Source organism: Ranitomeya imitator, chromosome 10 (assembly GCF_032444005.1).
Source record: "Ranitomeya imitator isolate aRanImi1 chromosome 10, aRanImi1.pri, whole genome shotgun sequence".
In the NCBI taxonomy this organism is placed as follows: Eukaryota; Metazoa; Chordata; class Amphibia; order Anura; family Dendrobatidae; genus Ranitomeya; species Ranitomeya imitator.
Genome location: NC_091291.1, coordinates 107,387,112 through 107,412,406, shown reverse-complemented (window position 1 = coordinate 107,412,406; position 25,295 = coordinate 107,387,112). Strand labels below are relative to the sequence as shown.

General features: G+C 42.4%; 1 protein-coding gene across 1 annotated transcript in view; it reads left to right on the top strand.

Moving 5' to 3' along the window:
* Positions 1–22,297, top strand: part of CCDC27 (coiled-coil domain containing 27) — a 40,782-nt gene extending 18,485 nt beyond the window's left edge. Inside the window, exons 2-12 of the mRNA XM_069741182.1 lie at positions 7,003–7,193; positions 8,376–8,505; positions 8,588–8,754; positions 10,104–10,265; positions 10,551–10,766; positions 11,116–11,287; positions 12,685–12,815; positions 17,402–17,479; positions 17,683–17,895; positions 20,572–20,676; positions 21,541–22,297. Of these exons, the coding sequence (XP_069597283.1) occupies positions 7,014–7,193; positions 8,376–8,505; positions 8,588–8,754; positions 10,104–10,265; positions 10,551–10,766; positions 11,116–11,287; positions 12,685–12,815; positions 17,402–17,479; positions 17,683–17,895; positions 20,572–20,676; positions 21,541–21,675 (1,689 nt within the window). The 5' untranslated portion in view covers positions 7,003–7,013 and the 3' untranslated portion in view covers positions 21,676–22,297. The remainder of the gene's footprint in view (positions 1–7,002; positions 7,194–8,375; positions 8,506–8,587; positions 8,755–10,103; positions 10,266–10,550; positions 10,767–11,115; positions 11,288–12,684; positions 12,816–17,401; positions 17,480–17,682; positions 17,896–20,571; positions 20,677–21,540) is intronic.
* The last annotated feature ends 2,998 nt before the right edge of the window (positions 22,298–25,295 follow it).

Sequence of the window (25,295 nt, the reverse complement as noted above, 5' to 3'; positions counted from 1 at the left end):
GCTCATAATGACTGGAGAGTTAGTAACTGGTACAGTATGATCCTGTATCTCTGCAAGTCTAAAGGACAGTGGCTGTTCAGAGATGTAGTAGTTGAGTGAGAACCCCTATGGAAAATGGGGCCATATTGGTTGTCAAGAATCAAAAGGAAGTAATACTTAGCACCTTGACAGAAGAGGGCGACTCGTGGCCGGTATTCTAGGCAATGAGTTCAGTGCTTACAAGCTCTTTACAGTCCAGCTTGTAAGTGCTGCTCTGTAGCTGGCCGGATCGTGGTAGAGTGCTGTTAGCTCCCGATCCTGGCCAGCTTCAGTCCCACATCACTTCCAAATGCTACAGAGGCAAACCTTTCACGTGTAGCAGCATCAGACAGCACACAGATAAAGCTGATGGTGTGAATTGTTAATCAGGAGCACATCATCCCCCGGGACAGGAAGTGGGAAGGCAGGGGAGCGGTGTGCTCCTGCACAGGTTCGACCTCTACTGCAGAGGTTCTTGAGAAGAGAGAGGACTTGAAATGTCTAGAAAATTGCTTGTTTTTACAAACACTTTACAATTGTACTCATTTAAGATGATGAGACTTAACCTGCCATTAGGACAGACTTACAAATTGCCTTCCAATTTTGTTAGGAGGGAACGCTGCATACGTGTTCAAGCCCTGGTCAGTGCGAGGTGGAATATTGGACAAAGGTCTCAGGTGAAACGTGCGGAGTCAAAAGTCAGGGATTAACCAGACTAGAAAGGCGGCTTATTGTGACCCTCAGGCTCTTTACAACCTTCTGATTGAATTGCTTGCTCGTGTTTGCATCCTAGAGACTAGAAGCCAAAAGGCTGTTGACTCTGCAAGTCTCCATAACATTTATCTGTAGTAATAATGTATGGAGAGACGACAGATACACAACAAACACCTCAAGGTGACGGCTCATGAAGGCAAACTCCATTCTGGCCCTTTCCCTGCTCCATAGAGTACAGTTTTTCCCCCTAAAATTATCCTTGGATTATCCATGGGTAACAGATTTTGGGTCACAACCACTAACAGCAGCCATAGCAGTGCACACAGCAGTTACCTCCTAGGGTCCAAGGGCCAAAAAATGCAATATACGTGTGCATTGTTATACATGGATTCATTCTGCACTACAAGACGTTCTATATTTCATAGTGTTTATTCAACCATTTTATAGTGAAAAGTAGAAAAGTGAATGAAACAAGGATGTAAGACCTCAAGATAAGAAGAAAGTTGAGAACTGCTACCTATTTTTCTGCCAATAGAATTGTACTAGGGATTGTTTTTTTTAGTATAAGCTATAGTTTTTATTATTTTCATTTTGAGGTCCATATGACTTTCTGATTTTTTTATTCTCTGTTTGGGTGACGAAGTGAAAACAGTAAAAAAAAAAATACAGCGGTTCTGCCATTTTGATTTTTTTCCTTTCATTTTGCTGTTGGTCTAATTATTACGATATTTTATTCATTCACATAGATACACAGGCAGTGACACCAAATATGTTTAGTATTTTTTATATTATTTACGTTTGGGAAAAATGGGTGTAGAAATAAACTTTTATCAATTTAAAATATATACAGTACTGACTAAAAGTTTGGACACACCTTCTCATTTAAAGATTTTTCTGTATTTTCATGACTATGAAAATTGTACATTCACACTGAAGGCATCAAAACTATGAATTAACACATGTGGAATTATATACTTAAAGGGACACTGTCACCTGAATTTGGAGGGAACAATCTTCAGCCATGGAGGCAAGACTGCCTTCTACAGGCATGTACTACGGAGGACAGAGAATGAACTTCAATCCAATATTGCAGCCAGCATGCAGCCAGCGGGTAAGGAAAGGGTGAATCAAACACCCAAAAACCCCGCCTCCATGGCTGAAGATTGTTCCCTCCAAATTCAGGTGACAGAGTCCCTTTAACAAAAAAGTGTGAACCAACTGAAAATATGTCTTATATTCTAGATTCGTCAAAGTAGCCACCTTTTGCTTTGATGACTGCTTTGCACACTCTTGGCATTCTCTTGATGAGCTTCAAGAGGTATTCACCGGGAATGGTCTTCCAACAATCTTGAAGGAGTTCCCAGAGATGCTTAGCACTTGTTGGCCCTTTTGCCTTCACTCTGCGGTCCAACTCACCCCAAACAATCTCGATTGGGTTCTGGTGACTGTGGAGGCCAGGTCATCTGGTGTAGCACTCCATCACTCTCCTTCTTGGTCAAATAGCCCTTACACAGCCTGGAGGTGTGTTTGGGGTTATTGTCCTGTTGAAAAATAAATGATGGTCCAACTAAACACAAACCGGATGGAATAGCATGCCACTGCAAGATGCTGTGGTAGCCATGGTGGTTCAGTATGCCTTCAATTTTCAATAAATCCCCAACAGTGTCACCAGCAAAGCACCCGCGCACCATCACACCTCCTCCTCCATGCTTCACGGTGGGAACCAGGCATGTAGAGTCCATCCGGTCACCTTATCTGCGTCACACAAAGACACGGTGGTTGGAACCAAAGATCTCAAATTTGGACTCATCAGACCCAAGCAAAGAAATACACTGGTCTAATGTCCATTCCTTGTGTTCTTTAGCCCAAACAAGTCTCTTCTGCTTGTTGCCTGTCCTTAGCAGTGGTTTCCTAGCAGCTATTTTACCATGAAGGCCTGCTGCACAAAGTCTCCTCTTAACAGTTGTTGTAGAGATGTGTCTGCTGCTAGAACTCTGTGTGGCATTGACCTGGTCTCTAATCTGAGCTGCTGTTAACCTGCGATTTCTGAGGCTGGTGACTCAGATAAACTTATTCTCAGAAGCAGAGGTGACTCTTGGTCTTCCTTTCCTGGGGCGGTCCTCCTGTGAGCCAGTTTCTTTGAAGCACTTGATGGTTTTTGCCACTGCACTTGGGGACACTTTCAAAGTTTGCACACTAACTGACCTTCGTTTCTTAAAGTAATGATGGTCACTCGTTTTTCTTTACTTAGCTGCTTTTTTCTTGCCATAATACAAATTCTAACAGTCTATTCAGTAGAATTATCAGCTGTGTATCCACCAGACTTCTGCACAACACAACTGATGCTCCCAACCCCATTTATAAGGCAAGAAATCCCACTTATTAAACCTGACAGGGCACACCTGTGAATTGAAAACCATTCCCGGTGACTACCTCTTGAAGCTCATCAAGAGAATGCCAAGAGTGTGCAACGTTTCTCCTTATGGAGAGTGACATACCATCTCTGGCTTGTCAAGGTAAGGAGGCTTATTCGCCTCATGCATGACTCGTTAAAGAGTTGATTGTGACTTGTAGGATCGCTACTTCCAACAGGTGGCGCTATAGAGTTTAAGTCCTCTTTTTTTCAGAAGAGGCAATTTGCAAGAGTGTGCAAAGCAGTCATTAAAGCAAAAGGTGGCTACTTTGAAGAACCTAGAATATAAGACATAATTTCAGTTGTTTCACACTTTTTTGTTAAGTATATAATTACACATCTGTTAATTCATAGTTTTGATGCCTTCAGTGTGAATGTACAATTTTCATAGTCATGAAAATACAGAAAAATCTTTAAATGAGAAGGTGTGTCCAAACTTTTGGTCTGTACTGTATATATATATCGTATATATATATATATATACAGTGGGGCAAAAAAGTATTTAGTCAGGCAGCAATAGTGCAAGTTCCACCACTTAAAAAGATGAGAGGCATCTGTAATTTACATCATAGGTAGTCCTCAACTATGGGAGACAAACTGAGAAAAAAAATCCAGAAAATCACATTGTCTGTTTTTTTAACATTTTATTTGCATATTATGGTGGAAAATAAGTATTTGGTCAGAAACAAAATTTCATCTCAATACTTTGTAATATATCCTTTGTTGGCAATGACAGAGGTCAAACGTTTTCTGTAAGTCTTCACAAGGTTGCCACACACTGTTGTTGGTATGTTGGCCCATTCCTCCATGCAGATCTCCTCTAGAGCAGTGATGTTTTTGGCTTTTCGCTTGGCAACACGGACTTTCAACTCCCTCCAAAGGTTTTCTATAGGGTTGAGATCTGGAGACTGGCTAGGCCACTCCAGGACCTTGAAATGCTTCTTACGAAGCCACTCCTTCGTTGCCCTGGCGGTGTGCTTTGGATCATTGTCATGTTGAAAGACCCAGCCACGTTTCATCTTCAATGCCCTTGCTGATGGAAGGAGGTTTGCACTCAAAATCTCACGATACATGGCCCCATTCATTCTTTCATGTACCCGGATCAGTCGTCCTGGCCCCTTTGCAGAGAAACAGCCCCAAAGCATGATGATTCCACCACCATGCTTTACAGTAGGTATGGTGTTTGATGGATGCAACTCAGTATTCTTTTTCCTCCAAACACGACAAGTTGTGTTTCTACCAAACAGTTCCAGTTTGGTTTCATCAGACCATAGGGCATTCTCCCAAAACTCCTCTGGATCATCCAAATGCTCTCTAGCAAACTTCAGACGGGCCCGGACATGTACTGGCTTAAGCAGTGGGACACGTCTGGCACTGCAGGATCTGAGTCCATGGTGGCGTAGTGTGTTACTTATGGTAGGCCTTGTTACATTGGTCCCAGCTCTCTGCAGTTCATTCACTAGGCCCCCCCGAGTGGTTCTGGGATTTTTGCTCACCGTTCTTGTGATCATTCTGACCACACAGGGTGGGATTTTGCGTGGAGCCCCAGATCGAGGGAGATTATCAGTGGTCTTGTATGTCTTCCATTTTCTAATTATTGCTCCCACTGTTGATTCCTTCACTCCAAGCTGGTTGGCTATTGCAGATTCAGTCTTCCCAGCCTGGTGCAGGGCTACAATTTTGTTTCTGGTGTCCTTTGACAGCTCTTTGGTCTTCACCATAGTGGAGTTTGGAGTCAGACTGTTTGAGGGTGTGCACAGGTGTCTTTTTATACTGATAACAAGTTTAAACAGGTGCCATTACTACAGGTAATGAGTGGAGGAAAGAGGAGACTCTTAAAGAAGAAGTTACAGGTCTTTGAGAGCCAGAAATCTTGATTGTTTGTTTCTGACCAAATACTTATTTTCCACCATAATATGCAAATAAAATGTTAAAAAAACAGACAATGTGATTTTCTGGATTTTTTTTTCTCAGTTTGTCTCCCATAGTTGAGGTCTACCTATGATGTAAATTACAGACGCCTCTCATCTTTTTAAGTGGTGGAACTTGCACTATTGCTGACTGACTAAATACTTTTTTGCCCCACTGTATATATATATATATATATATATATATATATTTATATATATATATATATTCCTATTTTTTATTGGATTTCCGTGAACCTGTGATTACTTGATACAATGCATTTTAAAACCTATCTCCTACAAAACGCAATCACGGGTCATCGTCTTGTGTTGGTGGTCAATGGTTGTCAAAAGGGACATTCCCTACATTTCTGCAGTAAAGAATAGTAATAACGGTCCTAGGAGCTCTGGAAATTAGACCAAAACAAGGATTTTAGTGTTGAACCACAATGCGTCGTTTCAACGGTTAAACCGACTTCATCAGGTGAAACTTCCACCTGATGAAGTCGGTTTAACCGTTGAAACGCGTTGTGGTTCAACACTAAAATCCTTGTTTTGGTCTCATTTCCAGCGCTCCTAGGACCGTTATTACTATTCTTTATTGCATTTTGTATCCTCCTAGAAGGTTAACGGCTAGAGCTGCGGTGGACCTTTTGCTTTCAATTTTAACTGTGACCCTCACAGCGCTCCCTAGTGACCACTTTCTTTTCCCTTGAATTTCATTCCCTACATTTCTAACCCATTAAATGCCATTGTCGTAATTGAGAGGATACAGATTAGATGTTAGAAAAACCTTTTCGACAGTGAGGGTGATCAATAAGTGGAACAGGCTGCTATGAGAGGTGGTGAGTTCTCCTTCAATGGAAGTCTTCAAATAGAGGCTGTACAGACATCGTCTGATGGTTTAGTGAATCCTGCGTAGAGCAGGGGGGTTGGACACTATGACCCTGGAGGTCCCTTCCAACTCTAACATTCTATGATTTTATCTATGTAAGAGGATAATAGGCAGCAATCTGAGCTAGCTCCGTTCACAGCAGATAGACTCTGGTGCTGGATGTATGACTCAGGTAGCACCTGCGCTATAGATGCTCTTAGGACTGCTCCATACATGCAGAAGAAGGCTTTGGCTCTGAAACGCGCGTAGGGATACTTGGTTCTACACTCCTGTCTTGGTAAATAATTATGTTATCTCTTATCTTACATTTTTGGTCTAGGTAGTTTCTTATATGATGCCTTGATTGGGGACATATATATTTATATGGACCACTCTGTTCATTGATTATTTGTATTTCACTATTTGCTATTTATACTATGTTGTTCCTGTCATTCCTTATATGATGTCTATTATTTGATTATGTTCTTAGACCGAATGTGCTTTACCATGTATTACGGTATATTTGACCATTTCTGGTTTGTGAACCAATTTTGGTTAGTTGTATATGTACGGTACTTATTTATTATTATTTATTAATAAACTTCATTTACATAGTAACATAGTAACATAGTAACATAGTTAGTAAGGCCGAAAAAAGACATTTGTCCATCCAGTTCAGCCTTTGTACTTTCTAATTGATTTGGTTACTTACACCCTTCTTTTCTATATGATTTCAGATTTTAGGAATGCCTGTAGCACCCGCTGTTGCGATGGTGCAGCTTTTTTAGGGTCAGATGTAAGTTCTCAGAGTTGAGGATGACCTGACCCAGGATGGAAGGTAGTAAACACAATTTTTCAGGACTCGTTCCTATAATCTTACTGCCAGGTTCAACTTTCCCTAATTCTAGGTTGCACTTTCATTAATTTGTATCCAAGGATACATCCCAACACCAAAGCCTGGACGACCTCGTCTACCAACATGGAGCTGAACGCAGGAGATCTGCTTTCGTACCAGTCCTCTCTACCCTCCTCTGTGCCCCCATGGTCCTTTATAAATGGTGGATTTTGCTTTTCAGAACCTGCTGAAATGGTGACAGATGCGAAAGTAAAGATGAAAGAGAATCCTGGGATGAAAATTCGAACTTACAACGAGCTGCAATGGGCGGGATCCCGCAGACCCCAAACAGCCGTGTGGAAGATCCCTAAATCGGATATACGGCGGGACAACTACAGCAAGTCCGTGCAGGAACACGGCTACGAAATCCAAGTAATGTATATAGGGTCAGCCGAAATGGTGTCCGACCTGCGGGGTCATCCATCCTCGGTACAGGGAGCACCTCCGTCACTAATCCTAATATTTATAGCCATGACCCCATTGTCTTATGTGTTTCGTCATGTCGGCATTATTCGACACTAAATGGCGGCATATACTAAGGCTCTGTGTGCTGAATGTAGTTTTCACTGTCTGAACTAGCTTAGGGGCCTATATGTGAGCACCACTGATATACACAAAAAATAGATTAGTTTGTCATCGTTGCAGTTGTGGCATCTTTTTTCTAGTTTTTGGTTGCGGTTTTCGTTGATTTGATTTCATGTTCCCCAGAAACCCCAAAAAAATGGCCATGTGATCAAAATCAATGCATTCTTTTTACCTATATTCCATGAATGAGATAACAAAAAATAAACCAAAACACCAAAAATCGTGGCCCAGAATCTTTGCTTCTTAAAAAAAAAAGCAATATGACTGCAACATGTGAATAATCTCTGAAGGTACATTGCGCCTAGGGGAGAACACCTCTATACGTGCTGAGGATACAAAGGCTTTAGGACCCCTGTGAAGTATCGCCCCAAAATTAATGTGTAGACAAAGTTTTTTGGAGGCGTTTGATGGAACAAATTTGCTGTAAAACTGGCCCAAAAATCGCCTACAAAATGCTTGACTTTTTCTTTTCAATTCAGTACTAATACTTTTTACTGTTCATATGTAGATTTTTTTCTTCAGGTTTTGAAAAATACCTGTTGGGAAAAAACTTTCTGTCACTTCTTTAGAGCGGATCATGATGGATTGTGCTAAGCATTGTCCAATGAAAAGGCTGCAGGAAAAAAAAAAACATCCAAAACTAAAAAAAAAAACCTCATAAAAACTGCTTCAGGAAAGTGAAAAGCTCCTCTAAAAAACACTCAAAGAAGGTTGAGAAGCTTGTTTTTGACCGTGTCAGAAAACTCCGTCTGCATATAGCCTGAGGAGGTTTTGGAGCAGAAACTGAGTGGAAACTCAAAGTTTTTGAGGAGTTTTATTTTATTTATTTTTTTTTGGGGGGGGGGGAGATTCTGAAAGTTTCATCTTAGTTTCTGCAAAAAGAATCACAAACCTTTAGGCCTCTGAATTGTGCTCCAGTACGTGCAGTACATTGGATGACCTTTCCCACCCGTGTTCATTTCCTTGCAGTCTCCTACATTTTCTTTGACTCCAGCATCTTCACTGGAAAGCTACTCTTCCTCTCACGTCATTGACTTGCACACATCTTATGGACCATCACATGGATCCTCCAAACTTAGCATCTCTGCTTCCTCCACAGGTAACTGATGCCTTTTGTAAGGGGTAAATATATGTCTATGTATTATAAGGGAACTACCATAGTGTTGTGTTATCTTATTTAGACAGAAAACTTCCTCACATCCACACTTGTACTGATCTTCCCAAGAGTAATGTTTCCGTGGACGGCTCCTCAGGAAATCAACATTACAACGGGAATCCACACATTCAAACCTACCTGACCTCTGTAGAGATTAGGACCCCCTGGTACATCAGTGTCCTCAATGAGAAGGTATATCTATATCCATCTGCACCTACATCCCTTTCCATCCATCCAACCCTCCCTGTTCATTCATTCATTCCTCCCTCTCTGTCCATCCATACATCCATCCCTCCATCCCTCTCTCTCTCTGCCTCCCTCCCTGTCCATCCATACATCCATCCCTCTCTCTCTGCCTCCCTCCCTGTCCATCTATCCCTCACTCACTCCCTGTCCATCTATCCCTTTATCCATCCCTCTCTCCCTCCCTCCCTGTCCATCTATCCCTGCATTCCTCGCTCACTCCCTGTCCATCTATCCCTCCATCCATTACTCCCTCCTGTCCATTCCTCCCTCCTTATCCATCCATCCCTCCTGTCCATTCCTCCCTCCTTATCCATTCATCCCTCCCTTCCTGTCCATCTATCACTTCATCCCTCCCTCCCTCCATCCATCTCTCTCTCCCTCCCTGTCCATCTATCCCTCCATCCATCTCTCCCTCCATTACTCCCTCTTTGTCCATTCCTCCTATCCATCCATCCCTCTCTCCCTCCCTGTCCATCTATCCAACCTTCCCTCCCTCTTTATCCATCCCTCCATTCCTCCCTCCTTATCCATCCATCCATCTCTCCCTGTCCATCTATTCATCCTTCCCTCCCTCCTGTCCATTCCACCCTCCTTATCCATCCATCCCTCCCTTCCTGTCCATCTATCCCTTCATCCCTCGCTCCCTCCATCCATCTCTCTCTCCCTCCCTGTCCATCTATCCCTCCATCTCTCCCTCCTTTACTCTCTCCTTGTCCATTCCTCCTATCCATCCATCCCTCTCTCCCTCCCTGTCCATCTATCCAACCTTCCCTCCCTCCTGTCCATTCCTCCCTCCCTATCAATCCCTCCATTCCTCCCTCCTTATCCATCCATCCATCCATCCATCCCTCTCTCCCTGTCCATCTATCCATCCTTCCCTCCCTCCTGTCCATTCCCCCATCCTAATCCATCCATCCCTCCCTTCCTGTCCATCTATCACTTCATCCCTCGCTCCCTCCATCCATCTCTCTCTCCCTCCCTGTCCATCTATCCCTCCATCCATCTCTCCCTCCATTACTCCCTCCTTATCCATCCCTCTCTCCCTGTCCATCTATCCATCCTTCCCTCCCTCCTGTCCATTCCTCCATCCATATCCATCCATCCCTCCCTTCCTGTCCATCTATCCCTTCATCCCTCGCTCCCTCCCTCCATCCATCCATCCCCATGGGTTGCCTGATATTGCAGCTCAGCTGCATTGAAGAGCAATCAGATAATTATCCCATATGCTATAAGTAGGTGATAACCTGCTATTTGGTGAATAAGTTGTGTCTCGTTATGCATGTATGTGTTCTTAGGAGCGTTGTCTTCTTAAACTGGGAGAAGAGATAAACCGGCTTTCCAGATATGAGGTAGAATGCAAGAGGAAAGATCAGATCATCTCCAGCCTGAGGAACGAAGTGTCCCAGCTCCACAATGATGTCCACAGATCTGTCTCTGCTCCTATCAGGAGAGAAGAGGTGAGGTGTGAACGTCTTCACGTTGTGACCTTGAAGGTCTCGGGACAGAGAGTAATCATACACTGCATTGCACCTATTAAAAGCACAGGACTGAGAAGTGCGCGAGATTCCCGGTGTGCACCCTCTAGGTTACAATACCCCAAGGTGTGAGCTGAGACTAATGATTCTCGCTCTACTATAGTTCATCGATATTATTACAATGGCTTTACCCCTCCAGACTGACGCTTGGAGCTTAGAACACAAAGTATAAACTTCTTGCTGACAATCTATCTTTTGTTTCTACAGGACGAGACATCTGATCATCTAAACCCTTACCTAGAGAACGAATTACTGGTGTCTGAAGAAGAATACCCCGCAGGTGTACCAGACGGAAATTCGCAATCTGGATCAAGCCATAAGGATCCATCTACAAGTTTGGAAAGGAGTGGATCCACTGTATCCTCTGCGGAAAGTGTGTGTGAAAAGCGGGGAAAAAGCCAAGTGATACTCCTAGAAACAGAGGTAAAATTCATTTTTATGGACGGTCTATTGTCCCTGTTATCGGCATTTTCTAGACCGGGAAGAAAATGAAATTGAGTAACCCTTGGCATACATTACTTATTTTAGAACAATTCTGTGTTACCACCTGTTTTATAATCCAGGGAAGGATTCACATTTTTTTTCAGGCTTCAGAGCTGAAATCTCCTACTATTCCTTGCCAGCTCTGAACTTACTTGTTGTATCTTGGAGCAGGAATCTAATGTAGTGATAGGAGCTCAGCTAAACCGGTGTATGTCGGACGCCCAGCTTCCTGACTGTTTCCTTGAGTTCTGCTGGTTCTCATTAGAATGTTGTGTTCATTTTTGATCAGATTTTAATTGAAGACTTGACATCAAAAGAAACTAATGGACACCCTGTAGCCGCGAAAGAAGACGAGAAAACGTCTTGTGCGTCTATAGATCAACCTGAAGACAAAAGTCAGCTGATCCAGAAACTAAAGGAGGACATAGAGATCATCAGGAAGGACTATGAGATGTCTAAAGGTACTGATGTGTCTATGCCACCAGCACCCAGAACATATCACTAAATGGGCTATCTGTTAAATATATAGATAAATCTGGACAATGATCTTCACCATAGCACTATACACCATCGATTCCTATAAATCTTAAAGACAGGAGACTCCTTATAAGGTTTCCAGCCCTATAAAATATTTGTATTAGAAGGAATGTAGAAGGTTAAGAAAAGATGGCTGCTTGCTTCAAAAACAGCACCACACTTGACAGTTTCTCGTAGAATAGCACCTAGCCACATTCACTTTCACCCCAAAGCCAGTTTTCACCTTCCTGACCAAGCCAAATTTTACAATTCTGACCACTGTCACTTTATGTGGAAATAACTCTGGAACGCTTCAACGTCCCCCACTGATTCTGAGAATGTTTTCTCGTGACATATTGCGCTTCATGTTAGTGGTAAAATGTGTTTGATATGACTTGCATTTATTTGTGAAAAATAATGGAAATTTGGCAAAAATTTTGAAAAAGTTGCAGTTTTCAAATTTTTCTTTTTTTTTTTTTTTGCCCTTAAACCACAGAGAGTTACGTTACACAAAATAGGTAAGAAATAACATTTCCCACATCTCTACTTTACATCAGAACAATTTTGGTAATATAATTTTTTTGTTAGGAATTTAGAAGGGTTAAAAGTTGATCAGCAATTTCTCATTTTTCTAACAAAATTTACAAAACCATTTTATTTTTTTTGGGGGGGACCACTTCACATTTGAAGTGACTTTGAGGGGCCTGTAGGATAGAAAGTACAGTTCGCTCTGTACTGAGGCGGTCTCATTGCTGTACTGGGGCACGGTTACAGACACAATTCACTAGGCATATGTGGTAACTGAAGCTGAACCAGCCGCATCTCTATGGCTGAAATTCGGATTCTTTTGGCTGGAATAAAGTTCATTTCCTCCTGGCAGAGGGGCTCTCAGTGCGGCAGCCGCACTGCTTTAGAACACTATTAACCTGCAGTTTAAACCCCATATCTGCAAGTTAATAGCGTCAAATGACTGATTCCTTTTAAAGCCCCCTATACTTACTGTCAGCCAATGATTATTCAGATGATCGTTTGGCCGAAAGCCCCCTTGGCCATCTCTGCCATACACAGGACATACATCTCTGCTGGCGGCTTATGTCCGGGACAACAAAGTGATCAGGAGTCAGAATTGGACATGCCTGATGCTCCCACGATAATCAGTTGTCCAGTGCCCCTATACACATTAGCATGTCAGCTGAAACCTCTGATATCGACAGGTGCGACTGACATTAGTGTAATGGGTATGGGGGGCTGTAGTCACTAGGACCCCTCTCAGATTGCCCCTCTATACACGCAAAACTGTAATATGATTGATTGCATAACTTTGTGTTTTCTATATTTTCAGGAGCAATTTCCTCCCTGCAGAAAGAAGTTTCATCCAACGAGTCCAAACTCCGAAAATCTGCGTTTGAAAAGGAAGCTTTACAGAGAGAACTAAAGGAGCGGGAGATGCAGATACAGGCCATGTCCAAGAAGGTACAGACAGAACGACGTCAATCACCGCATTGAGTCCTGTACGGCCGCAGGTCGCAAGATCACGGGATACAGTGGCTCCACCATTGTTCTCAAGACAGTATCAATCCTTACGAGAGTAATCGGCACCGACTAGACCGGTCAGGTGGCTGAAAATCAGATTAATATTTTATATGTTGTGACATGTAACATTGGGTACCCGTGCCCCACCAAGCCATATTCCATGTAATCTGCGCACAAGCATATCGTATTAAAGGGGCTGTGCATTTACTTACTTGTTAAAGCCCCTGCCGTTCCAGTTCTGCCACTCGACAGCCCCAGCCGGTCACCCCCTTAAGTAGTTACAGCCATGATCTGTAACGCATCACATGTGAACAGTCCTGTACAACACAACGTGGATCAATAACAAGTTGCCCCATTAGACTGGGACCATAACACGTTTCCATTGATTCCTGGTCCCTGCTGGTGATTTCACCTTTTCTAAGAGCTGTGCATAAGTAATCATAGTCACATACCTTTATTTCACACAGATTTTATATATACAGTGTGTATATACAGTGGGGCAAAAAAGTATTTAGTCAGTCAGCAATAGTGCAAGTTCCACCACTTAAAAAGATGAGAGGCGTCTGTAATTTACATCATAGGTAGACCTCAACTATGGGAGACAAACTGAGAAAAAAAAATCCAGAAAATCACATTGTCTGTTTTTTTAACATTTTATTTGCATATTATGGTGGAAAATAAGTATTTGGTCAGAAACAAACAATCAAGATTTCTGGCACTCACAGACCTGTAACTTCTTCTTTAAGAGTCTCCTCTTTCCTCCACTCATTACCTGTAGTAATGGCACCTGTTTAAACTTGTTATCAGTATAAAAAGACACCTGTGCACACCCTCAAACAGTCTGACTCCAAACTCCACTATGGTGAAGACCAAAGAGCTGTCAAAGGACACCAGAAACAAAATTGTAGCCCTGCACCAGGCTGGGAAGACTGAATCTGCAATAGCCAACCAGCTTGGAGTGAAGAAATCAACAGTGGGAGCAATAATTAGAAAATGGAAGACATACAAGACCACTGATAATCTCCCTCGATCTGGGGCTCCACGCAAAATCCCACCCCGTGGGGTCAGAATGATCACAAGAACGGTGAGCCAAAATCCCAGAACCACGCGGGGGGACCTAGTGAATGAACTGCAGAGAGCTGGGACCAATGTAACAAGGCCTACCATAAGTAACACACTACGCCACCATGGACTCAGATCCTGCAGTGCCAGACGTGTCCCACTGCTTAAGCCAGTACATGTCCGGGCCCGTCTGAAGTTTGCTAGAGAGCATTTGGATGATCCAGAGGAGTTTTGGGAGAATGTCCTATGGTCTGATGAAACCAAACTGGAACTGTTTGGTAGAAACACAACTTGTCATGTTTGGAGGAAAAAGAATACTGAGTTGCATCCATCAAACACCATACCTACTGTAAAGCATGGTGGTGGAAACATCATGCTTTGGGGCTGTTTCTCTGCAAAGGGGCCAGGACGACTGATCCGGGTACATGAAAGAATGAATGGGGCCATGTATCGTGAGATTTTGAGTGCAAACCTCCTTCCATCAGCAAGGGCATTGAAGATGAAACGTGGCTGGGTCTTTCAACATGACAATGATCCAAAGCACACCACCAGGGCAACAAAGGAGTGGCTTCGTAAGAAGCATTTCAAGGTCCTGGAGTGGCCTAGCCAGTCTCCAGATCTCAACCCTATAGAAAACCTTTGGAGGGAGTTAAAAGTCCGTGTTGCCAAGCGAAAAGCCAAAAACATCACTGTTCTAGAGGAGATCTGCATGGAGGAATGGGCCAACATACCAACAACAGTGTGTGGCAACCTTGTGAAGACTTACTGAAAACGTTTGACCTCTGTCATTGCCAACAAAGGATATATTACAAAGTATTGAGATGAAATTTTGTTTCTGACCAAATACTTATTTTCCACCATAATATGCAAATAAAATGTTAAAAAAACAGACAATGTGATTTTCTGGATTTTTTTTTCTCAGTTTGTCTCCCATAGTTGAGGTCTACCTATGATGTAAATTACAGACGCCTCTCATCTTTTTAAGTGGTGGAACTTGCACTATTGCTGACTGACTAAATACTTTTTTGCCCCACTGTATATATATATATATATATATATATATATATATACACACACACACACACACACACAGTCATGGCAGAAAGTGTTGGCACCCTTGAAGTTATTCCAGAAAATGAAACATTTCTCCCGGAAAATTATTGCAATTACACATGTTTTGTTATACAGATTTATTTCATTTGTGTGTGTTGGAACAACACAAAATAAAACAAACAGGAAAAGAAAGGCAAATTGGACATAATTTCACACTAAGCCTCAAAAATGGGCCTGACAAAATTGTTGGCATCTTTCCAAAATTGTGGGTAAACAACTTTGTTTCAAGTGAAGCTCGTTCAAACTCACCTGTGGCAAGTAACAGGTGTGGGAAATATGAAAATAGCACCTTAAACCAGATAAAAAGGGAATAAGTTTTTGCATTGAGTGTCTGGGTGTGCCCCACTAAGCATGGAGAACAGAAAGAGAAGAGAATTGTCTGAGGACTTGAGAACCAAAATTGTTGAAAAATATTAACAATCACAAGGTTACAAGTCCATCTCCAGAGATCTTGATGATCCTTTGTCCATGGTGCAAAACATAATCAAGAAGTTTATAACCTATGGCACTGTAGCTAATCTCCCTGGAACTGGACAGCAGAGAAAAATTGCAATGCAAGATAGCCCGTATGGTGGATAAGCAGCCCCAATCAAGTTGCAAAGACATTCAAGCTGTCCTGCAGGCTCAGGGTCATCCGTGTCAGTATGAACTATCAATCAACATTTGAATTAAATGAAACACAATGGTAGGAGACCCAGGAGGACCACACTGCTGACACTGAGACATAAAACAGCTAGACTACAGTTTGCCAAAATGTTAATGAGTAAGCCAAAATCCCTCTGGAAGAGGGTCTTGTGGACAGACAAGATCCAGATAGAGCTTTTGGTAAAACACATCATTCTACTGTTTACCATAAACGGAATGATCTCTACAAAAAAAGGAACACAGTACAAATAGTCAAATATGGTGGAGGCTCAGACATGCTTGGGGATTGTTTTGCTGCCTCTGACTGTGTGCAAGGCATCATGAAATCTGAAGATTTCCTAAAGATTGTGGGTGGCAATGTAGTGCCCAGAGTCAAATCTGGGTTTGTGCCCTAGATCATGGGTCTACCAGCAGGACAATGACCACAAACATACTTCAAGAAGCCTTCAGATATGGATGGAAAGAACGCGCTGGAAATCTCTAAAGTGGCTGGCAATGGGTCCAGATCTAAATCTCATTGAACACCTGTGGAGAGATCTTAAAATTGCTGTCGGGAGAAGGCGCCTTCAGGTATGAGAGACTTGGAGCAGTTTGCAAAAGAAGAGAGATCTAAAATTCCAGCTGAGAGGTGTAAGAAGCTTGTTGATGGTTATAGGAAGCGATTGATTGCAGGTATTTATTCCAAAGGGCGTGCAACCAAATATTAAGTTGAGGATGACAACAATTTTGTCCAACCCATTTTTGGGGTTTTGTGTGAAATTTTGTCCAATTTGCCTTTCTTTTCCTGTTTTCTTGTGTTGCTACAATATGCACAAAGGAAATAAACGTATATAACAAAACATGTGCAAGTGCAATAATTTTCTTGGATAAATACTTCATTTTCTGGAACAATTTCAAGGGTGCCAACACTTTCAGTCATGACTGTGTGTATATATATATATCGACACATGGACTAAACACTGATGAAACTCAGATCCAAAACGCTTATGACACTTGGACTGTTGTATTCACATTTATAATGAAACACTGATGTCTGAACGAGGCCTTAGAGGCAAACTGTTCTGAACTTGATGAAAAGTGTCTGAAGTAAATTCGGGGGGCTGATACATATCTTGCCAGCAGTGATTTTCACCAATAAACCTCCATTCTCCTGTCTGCCATTAAGTGCTGTTAGAGTTGGTTCAAATTGATTGACAGGACCCAGTCCATCGGCCACGTCACTAATACGTGGTCGCTAGTCGGGAGCCCTTAGAGTAGAATCACCTCCTTCGTCCTGCTATTCACTTTGCCCCAGGCCGGCTAACAAAAGAGAAGCCATGGATGCCAAGAGCTAACTTAATTCATTGGACTCCTGTCCAGATTGCACCAACTCTCGGTGGCATCTATGGATCATGTCCATCAGGTACATAGATCAAGCACGGTCATGTCCACTACTGGGAAATCGATTACTGGTCCTTGATCCCACGACATATTGCAGCTGTACTGTTAAAAGTGTAAACCCCCTTTAATCCCCATGGAGGTGGGTGGGCTACCAGCATACACATGATTACTACTCCATGAATTATAAGTGTAGTTTTATACTATATAAATTTTCAGTATTATGATTCCCATCGCCGCCCCCTCTTCACAGTCACCCATATGGTGTAAGAGCAGAAAGTTGCATTTGTGCAAGAACTTATTCATCTTTCTTCATCTTCTTGTTCAAGTTTTCAAGTTTGCGAGAAGAAAGAAAACATGAAGAATTGATAGGGAATTTGGAGCTGGAAAACTGCAGTCTCAGACAGGTATAAGGGATAATGTGCCGGGCAATGCAGCCCAATAATTAATCTTGCCATCTTTTCTTAAAGGCATCCCTTATGCTTATAAATTGAGGCCCCCATGAAATAGTATAAAGTAATATATTGACTAGAAATGATGGTGACCGAGCAAATATAAGCTGAATGTCGGGAGGTCTCCAGCTATGAGTAACGTATCTGTGACATTGCAGATGATGGGCGAAGTGAAATCCGAGGTGATGAGGAGGAACGAAATGATTGCAGAATTAAAGAACGAGGTTCAGAGACTGCAGAAGGAAATAAGCAAATATCAGGCAGAGGCGATGAAGCAGGAGGGAGAGAGAAGTCAGATCAAGAGCCAAGCAGAGGACTTGGCATATTCTGAGCAACATGTCAAGGTGGCGCTGGAGGCCACGCAGACCAGGGTAAGTCATCATCTACCATCATTTGGCCAAGGAAAATCTTACAGCAGAAGGAGGTGATCTCCCCAAGAACCTTACATGTCGACTGTATTATTCTTAGTCAAGAAATGTAGGAGTCAAAGCCAAAGGGTCACTAAGATATTGTAAAAGGTTTTGATATTTGCACCCCTTGTTTGGTAGTTTTGATTCGTTGGGATCTCTGTCCTGAGTCCATTTAGAGCTGGAATCAGCACCCAACAGACACAGACAAATCAGTGCTCAAATATAAGATACCGTGATTGGAGGAAACAACTGTGACGCTAAGGAATAATCGGCAGAATTAAGCCCCTAAACCTAGTCGGTTGGTACCTTCCCTATTGGACAACACAATCCACATATGGCTCAGAGAGCACTACAGTCACTAGTCAGCCGTATCTAGTCCATATGTGACACTGTTGAATGCGGTAATGCTGCTTACCCCAGGTGATGTGGATGAATCGTCATGTCCTGCCATCTATCTCGGTTGGTCCGGCCACGTCGTGCTGGAGTGACTATAGGCGGTTGTGAACTGGCGGTACAGGGCTGGAGGTACACAGCGCCTCAGCTGTATGTTGACAGGGAGCCCCGGCCGTAGGCGTCCCTGGATACTGCTGAGAAAAAATGGCTGCCGGTACTCAGACACGCGTGCTCAAAAGTGACGTCACTAAAGCGACGGAGCGCTGCTTGGACCAAAAAGATACCAAGACCCAGACAAATGCTAGGATGTGATTCTGATTAATCCCATATAAAATTTAGCTGTTCTATTAGAATTTTCCTGACTTTTTCTTAGTCATTTTACAGCAAAAGGCATGGTCGAAAACAGCTTGGAACACAGCAAAGATATCTTATTGTTGAAAGTTATCAGTCAGGAGAAATGGTACAAAAATGGTTCCAAGGCATTAAATATACCGTGGAACACTGTGAAGATGTCATAAAGAAGTGGCTTAAATTTGGCACACCAGTGACATTACATAGAACTGGATGTCCCTCAAGAATGGATGAAAAATAAGAAGAAAATTAGTCCAGGAGGCTGCCAAGATGCCTACAGCAACATTAAAGGAGCTGCAGGAATTTCTAGCAAGTAATAGTTGTGTACTGCCTGTGACAACTATCTCCCTTATTCTTCATGTCTCTGGCCTGTGTGGTAGGGTGGCAAAATAAAAGCTTTTTATTGCAATGAAAAACATTCATGCCCAGCTATGTTTTACCAAAAACTACATCTAGTCTGCCAAAAGCACAAGAGAAAACGTGTTATGGTCTGATGTGACCAAGGTTGAACTTTTTGCCATAATTCCAAAAGGTATGTTTGGAGCAAAGCGAACACTGTGCATCATCAAAAAACACCATACCCACAGTGAAGGATGATGGAGGCAGCATTATGCTTTAGGGCTGTTATTCAGTAGCTGGAATTGCGCCTTTACTGAAGGTGAAGGGAATTATGAACAGCTCAAAATATCTTTCAGTTTTGCAACAAAACATTCAGGGCTCTGCTAAAAAGCTGGAGAGGAAGAGATATTTCACTTTTCAGCATGACAAAGACACTAAGCAAACCTCCAAATTAACGACAGAGCAGTTTCACCAGAAGATGATCACAGTTTTAGAGCCCAGACCTAATTCCAAGTGACAATCTGCGGGTGACCGGAAGAGGGCGCTGTACGCAGGACACAGGAGATGATGCCCTTGCAATCTGACTAATTTGAAGGGACTGCAAAGCAGAGTGGGCAAATATTGTCAATTCTAGATATACCACGCTGATAGACTCCTATCCAAAAAAGACTGAATGCTCTGATAAATTCAAAGGGGACTTCAACAAAGTATTAGGTTTAGAGCGTGTATAGTTATGCAACTACTTTATTTTAATTCTTTCTTTCTCTACTTGAAAAGATTACAGTTTATTTTTCAATTGAATTGTACAAATTATACGTGATTTTACAAAGTGGAAAAAGTTCTGAAATTATTATTCTTGGTGTAAAAAAACAGTGATTCTAACAGGGGTGTGTAGACTTATTTTATATGAACTGTATCAGTATAGATAGATATACATTTAAATCACACCCTTTACCCAGAAGGTAAATAACTAAATAAAAAAAAATATTTAGTATTGCCGCTTGTGTAACTGTCCAAACTAATATGGTATCGTAATATTCGACCTTTACAGTGAGAAACTTATCAAAACTTTTTTTTAAACTTTAGTTATCCTTTAACTCAATGGCTATGTTAAAGGGACGGTAAATCTCCAGATGTAATCTGGCGGGGTCGTGGCAGTAGGTTCCTCGTGCTGCCGATCATCTATATGAACACTGTGAACATTCCATTCATAGTATTTACCGCCAACTCGTGTGGCAGCAGCGGTGTAACCCGAAGCTCCTGCATAAACTACCATGGCTAGTTTTGCGCACTCAGACATCAGGACCAGGTTGGACCTCTGCTTCCGCTCTCCCTTTAATGCTACCTTTAGTGTTTTGTAGATTAATACTTGTAGTGCTGAGTGCAGACTTAATGCAGTTTACTGCAACTCCAATGTAAGCCAGAAGGTGGTGCCCCAAACGTGTTGTATAGCTGTCAGTCTACCGGTGCCCATACATAGAAGGTTGGACGTGGATCCAGAAATGTCGGGGAATAGACCAGTTTTAGAATTATTATTTCATGTTTGCCTTCCAGTTTGAGCGATTCCGCACTAAGATTATACAAGCTGCATACACCGCCCCCGGATTCAAGGGTCCGCAGGTTGAAATCTCAGATAATGAAATCCTGGAGACCATGCAGGTATGAGGGTGGTGGTCTGCACGTGTGACTCTGATAGACTGGCTTGGCAGAAAAAATACCTTATTGGCCACGTTGGCCAGTTTACTAAACAGGATGCCACACACGGCCTCCGAGACTGACACCCACTGCCAATATATTGAGTATTGTGTATCATTTAGGCATAGTGTAGCAATGACATCTAAATACTCTACCGTTGGAGGTGTTATTTGGTCACTGTGTGGCGATATTATTTGTGCATTCTTATTTAAAGAGTAGTTAAACTTTTTTTTTAATGAAACTTTACATATCCCTTTTTTTATTAGGGACTTCGTCGTCATTTGGAGTACAGATGATGGCGGTGATGGGACAGCTCGGCTCCTGTGACTCACTAACTCTGGCGATGAGCTGCCGCAGAGAGGAGAGAGGAGCTGACCCATCACTGCCATCATCGGTACTCCAAATGGGTACGTCCTGATATCGGTGCAGCTGAAACCTGGAAAATAAAAGCCACTTACATGTAATATCTGGGTGACTATGACAAAATCACAGCACAAAGCTAAAATCAGTGCCGTAAGATAGATACAAGAGATGTAGTGAAGAAAAACAGTTCACGAAAGTTGCCTTGTTTTATAGGTAGTTTTGTACACCATGCAGGTCTACAATTGTAGATTTTTCTGCAATACGCAAGGGTTAAGCGTCTCAATATCCATGTATTACAGGCCTGTTCAGTACTCACAGTGGATTACATCTCTCACGCAGGGTTTTATGCTTTTGTAACAATGGAAGTTATATCGATGATATCGGCTCGTGTTACCGCAGTGTATGGATTTCCGCCCGATCCTTCTTTTGCACTTCTTCTATTGTTTTTTTCTTTATCGTTTGCAGAAAATAATTACGGACCGGTCGGATTTTCATCAACAACTAAAGCAGAAAGGAGTGAAGGTCCCTCCACTCCATCTATCGGAAAGCTCTCCGCCCGTCAAGCAGGCATCATTTACTTCTAGGAAGAAAGCTTCGTAAAAGGACGCTGTCTCTTGTGATGTGATGCCCAAAATCCACTTTAAGTGTCTATAAAGTCGGAATAGTAGGGTCCTGACTCGTAAAAAATAAACTTGTATAACGTGGTTCATAGACGGCTTTGACCTGGGGATCCATAGAGCAAAAAAAAAAAAAAATCAAATGATCATTGGTTTACTGGCTTATGCCATCACAGCCCACCATACCTGGACCTGTTGCTGTTCACCTCCTTCAAAGGACAGAAGGGCCCATGGATCTCCCCCATCTCACCTTTTATAATTACAATTAGTACACGCCTCTATAGACCATATGAAATGGACACCTTACCCCCATCGACCCCAATTTTTTTTTTTGCAGATTGCCCCTTTTTGATTATTCCTATTCTATGGGAGGTACTGTATATAGAAAGGGATGGACACTTATACGGACCCTCATATATTGTGTAATTTATTAAAGGGGGGTTATATACTAGAAATCATTGTTCTGGGTCTTTGCGCCCTTCAAATTGGGGCAATTTACAAAACTTTTAACAGTTTTTTATTGTCCTTGTTGTATATTGTTTTCTATATGACGACTCCCTGTATCATTTGTACAGTGCCAATGCTTAATAAATGGATAACGATAACCTAGGGGCATCATTACAGCAAAGAAAAGAAGCAGAAATGTCAAATGACTTGGTGGGCCACGGTCTGATCAAAAAGAATCCTCTACAACATTATCTATATAAATAGGAACCAAAGTGATGAACTCTTCCAAGCAATTGTCATACTGAGGGAGGGGTTCCTAGTGTCTGGAAACCCCCCTCCGAGGAGGTAAAAGGGTTTGACTGCTGGAAGACCCAGCAAAGGATTCTGAGAATGGGGAGTCCAAAAGTCCCCCAGCTAAATGGCAAAGTAGTGCTCATGCTTGACAATGGACCCACTCCCTTCTATGTTACCAAAAGACTTGTGGTTTCCATAGGTGCCATGGAAGTGAACGGAGAGGTGGTCATCGGTGCCCACTACCACTCCGGCCAGTTTATCATCCGGAATTTTGGCTTCTCCTGGATTCTAATTTACATTAATTAGGACAGACTGGTCAAAATAGGTCATGTGTGTCATATAGGGATGAGCGGACCCGTGAAGTTTGGGTTCTGATACTCTACCCAAACTTTAGTCCAAAGCTCAGTTCGGGTACCAGAACTTGTACCCGAACCTCTCTCTCTGAACAATAAGACAGACTTCCGGGAGAAGTCCGTGTTCAGAGTTTAACAAAGGACACCGAGTGTCCAGTACGACTCCTGAACTTTAAAGTTCAAGTTCTCTGGTCTCTAGTGTCACATTTGGGTGGTCTCGGAGGTAAGGAGGACACTAAAGAATAGTTCAGCTGATTCCATGACACTGATGGACTATAGGGATAGTGGTTTCAAGAAATTCTGGATTGTCGAAAAGCTATGGGAGTGAAAAAGTCCATGTTTTTTCCATCCAATTGATCAAAATGCCAAAAATGGTCAGACGTAAGAAGGAATATATGTAAAAACGGCTGAGTGCTAGGGGCTGGTGAGGAATGCCGTGGGAGGATACCAGGAATCCTCTGTGTTTTCCTAAAGAGATGTTGAGGAATGTAGTAACAATCTTGCTCATCCCGAGTGAGGCCGCAGCAGCGGACACACACATAGGAGCCAGGGATGCCAACCACCTAGAAATTCTTTGTCCTGTCTATAAAAACACAGCATTTTTTTTTCCTCGGCCCATAATTTTTTTTTATGCATCTATGAATTTTGGGGGAGAAGCTTGTCTAAATTTTATTACGACTGTCATTCTAATTTTACAGGTCGCAGTGAATGCGCCTAATTTCATCAGATCAGAATCATTGGCTGTAGACATGCGTGACGCATGACAAGTGACTTACAATCTTTAAGGGAATCTGCCATCAGGTTTTTGCCATCTAATCTGAGAGTGGCATGATGTAGGGGCAGAAGCCCTGATTCGAGTGATGTGTCACTTACTGGGCTGCTGGCTGTAATTTTGAAAAATGTAACGATTTATTATCAAGAGATTATTACTAGCAGACCAGTAAGCCTGCAGCCATGTAGTCTTCCATATTCATCAGCTCTGTGTAATCCGGTCCCCATCTCTGATTGGCAGCTATCTGTCAATATACAGTGTACATAGAAAGCAGCCAATCAGTGGTGTGGGGGCTAGATCTGCAGCAGAAAAAAACAGTGATCTTATAAAAAATGTAGCATGCAGCCCAGTAAGTGATATATTGCTGGAATCCGGGTCTCTGTCCCTACATTATGTTGCTTTCATATCGAGTAGCAAAAACCTGGTGACAGAATCCCTTTAGTGGTTTATTATGGTTTTTCAATTTGTTTGTAAAAATGTTGGTGGTCTATACGTTTTGTCTGTCCAAAAAAACAAAATCAACTCAAACATTATCAGATTCATGCTGAGACTTGTAGTCTCACAAAAAGGCTGTCCGCATGTCTTGATGTGTGATGCATTGTCACAGCTTGTCTTTACTAATTACTATCCGCCATCGAGTGCACCATCGAGCCGCCATATCTACTCTGTGCTGATTGCCAGACCTTCGCTTCAGTCAGCTGTTAATGTTACATGAACGTGCAGACGAGCAGATGCCACCAGCCAGCGGTTATCTGCACCTTACCTAGGAGTTTAATCATTACATTTACAGTTAGACCCATCTGGGTCCAAGAGAGTAAAGTACACCATGTACATTAGATAACAGAAAGAAGCCTATAATCCAAAAAGTAATTCCAGTATAGATTACATAGATTAGCCATTACATAACAGTCTGTGAAAAAAAAAAATGGCTTGTATAGAGCGCTGGTCACACACAGGTAGTGCACAATGTCCGGCTTACAGCCTATAAGTGACGAACATGCTATTAGATTAGGTGGGCTGCCCAGCACTATACAAGTGCACCCCATGAGGATGACACCATAGTTTGCAAGGCCAACACTGATGAGCTTGCCTCCACTCTGAGTAAAAAATAATGTGCCAAAAAATATATGATATATACATGGTATTGGTCTATATTTTGATCTAAATATGCAAGGTCGCAACTCGTAGCAAGGGTCCTAGTACTTGGGAGTCCCTACACCAAAGTTAAAAGCAAAGGCACAAAAATTCCCCCCCCCCAAAATTCATGAATTTACACCTCAAAAAAGGAAATCAGTATTTGTCTGCCAATAGATTATTATTATTACTAGATGGTGGTCCGATTCTAACACATCGGGTATTCTAGAATATGTATGTAGTTTATTTATGAAGTTATCAGAATAATGCAATTTATACACAGGATTCGGCGCGACCAATTAGCGAAGCGTGGTTCAAATTCCGCGCCAATCAGTGAAGCCAGGGCCGGCTCCAGGTTTTTGAGGGCCCCGGGTGAAAGAGTCTCAGTGAGCCCCCTTCTTTAACACATACCACGATTCATGATGCACAGATACAGCAGAGAAATATAGCACAGCCAAGTAGCATACAGCCCACACAGTATATAACACAGCCCAAGTAGTGTATAACACAGCCCATGTAGTATATAACACAGCCCACGTAGTATATAACACAGCCCACGTAGTATATAACACAGCCCACGTAGTATATAGCACAGCCCACGTA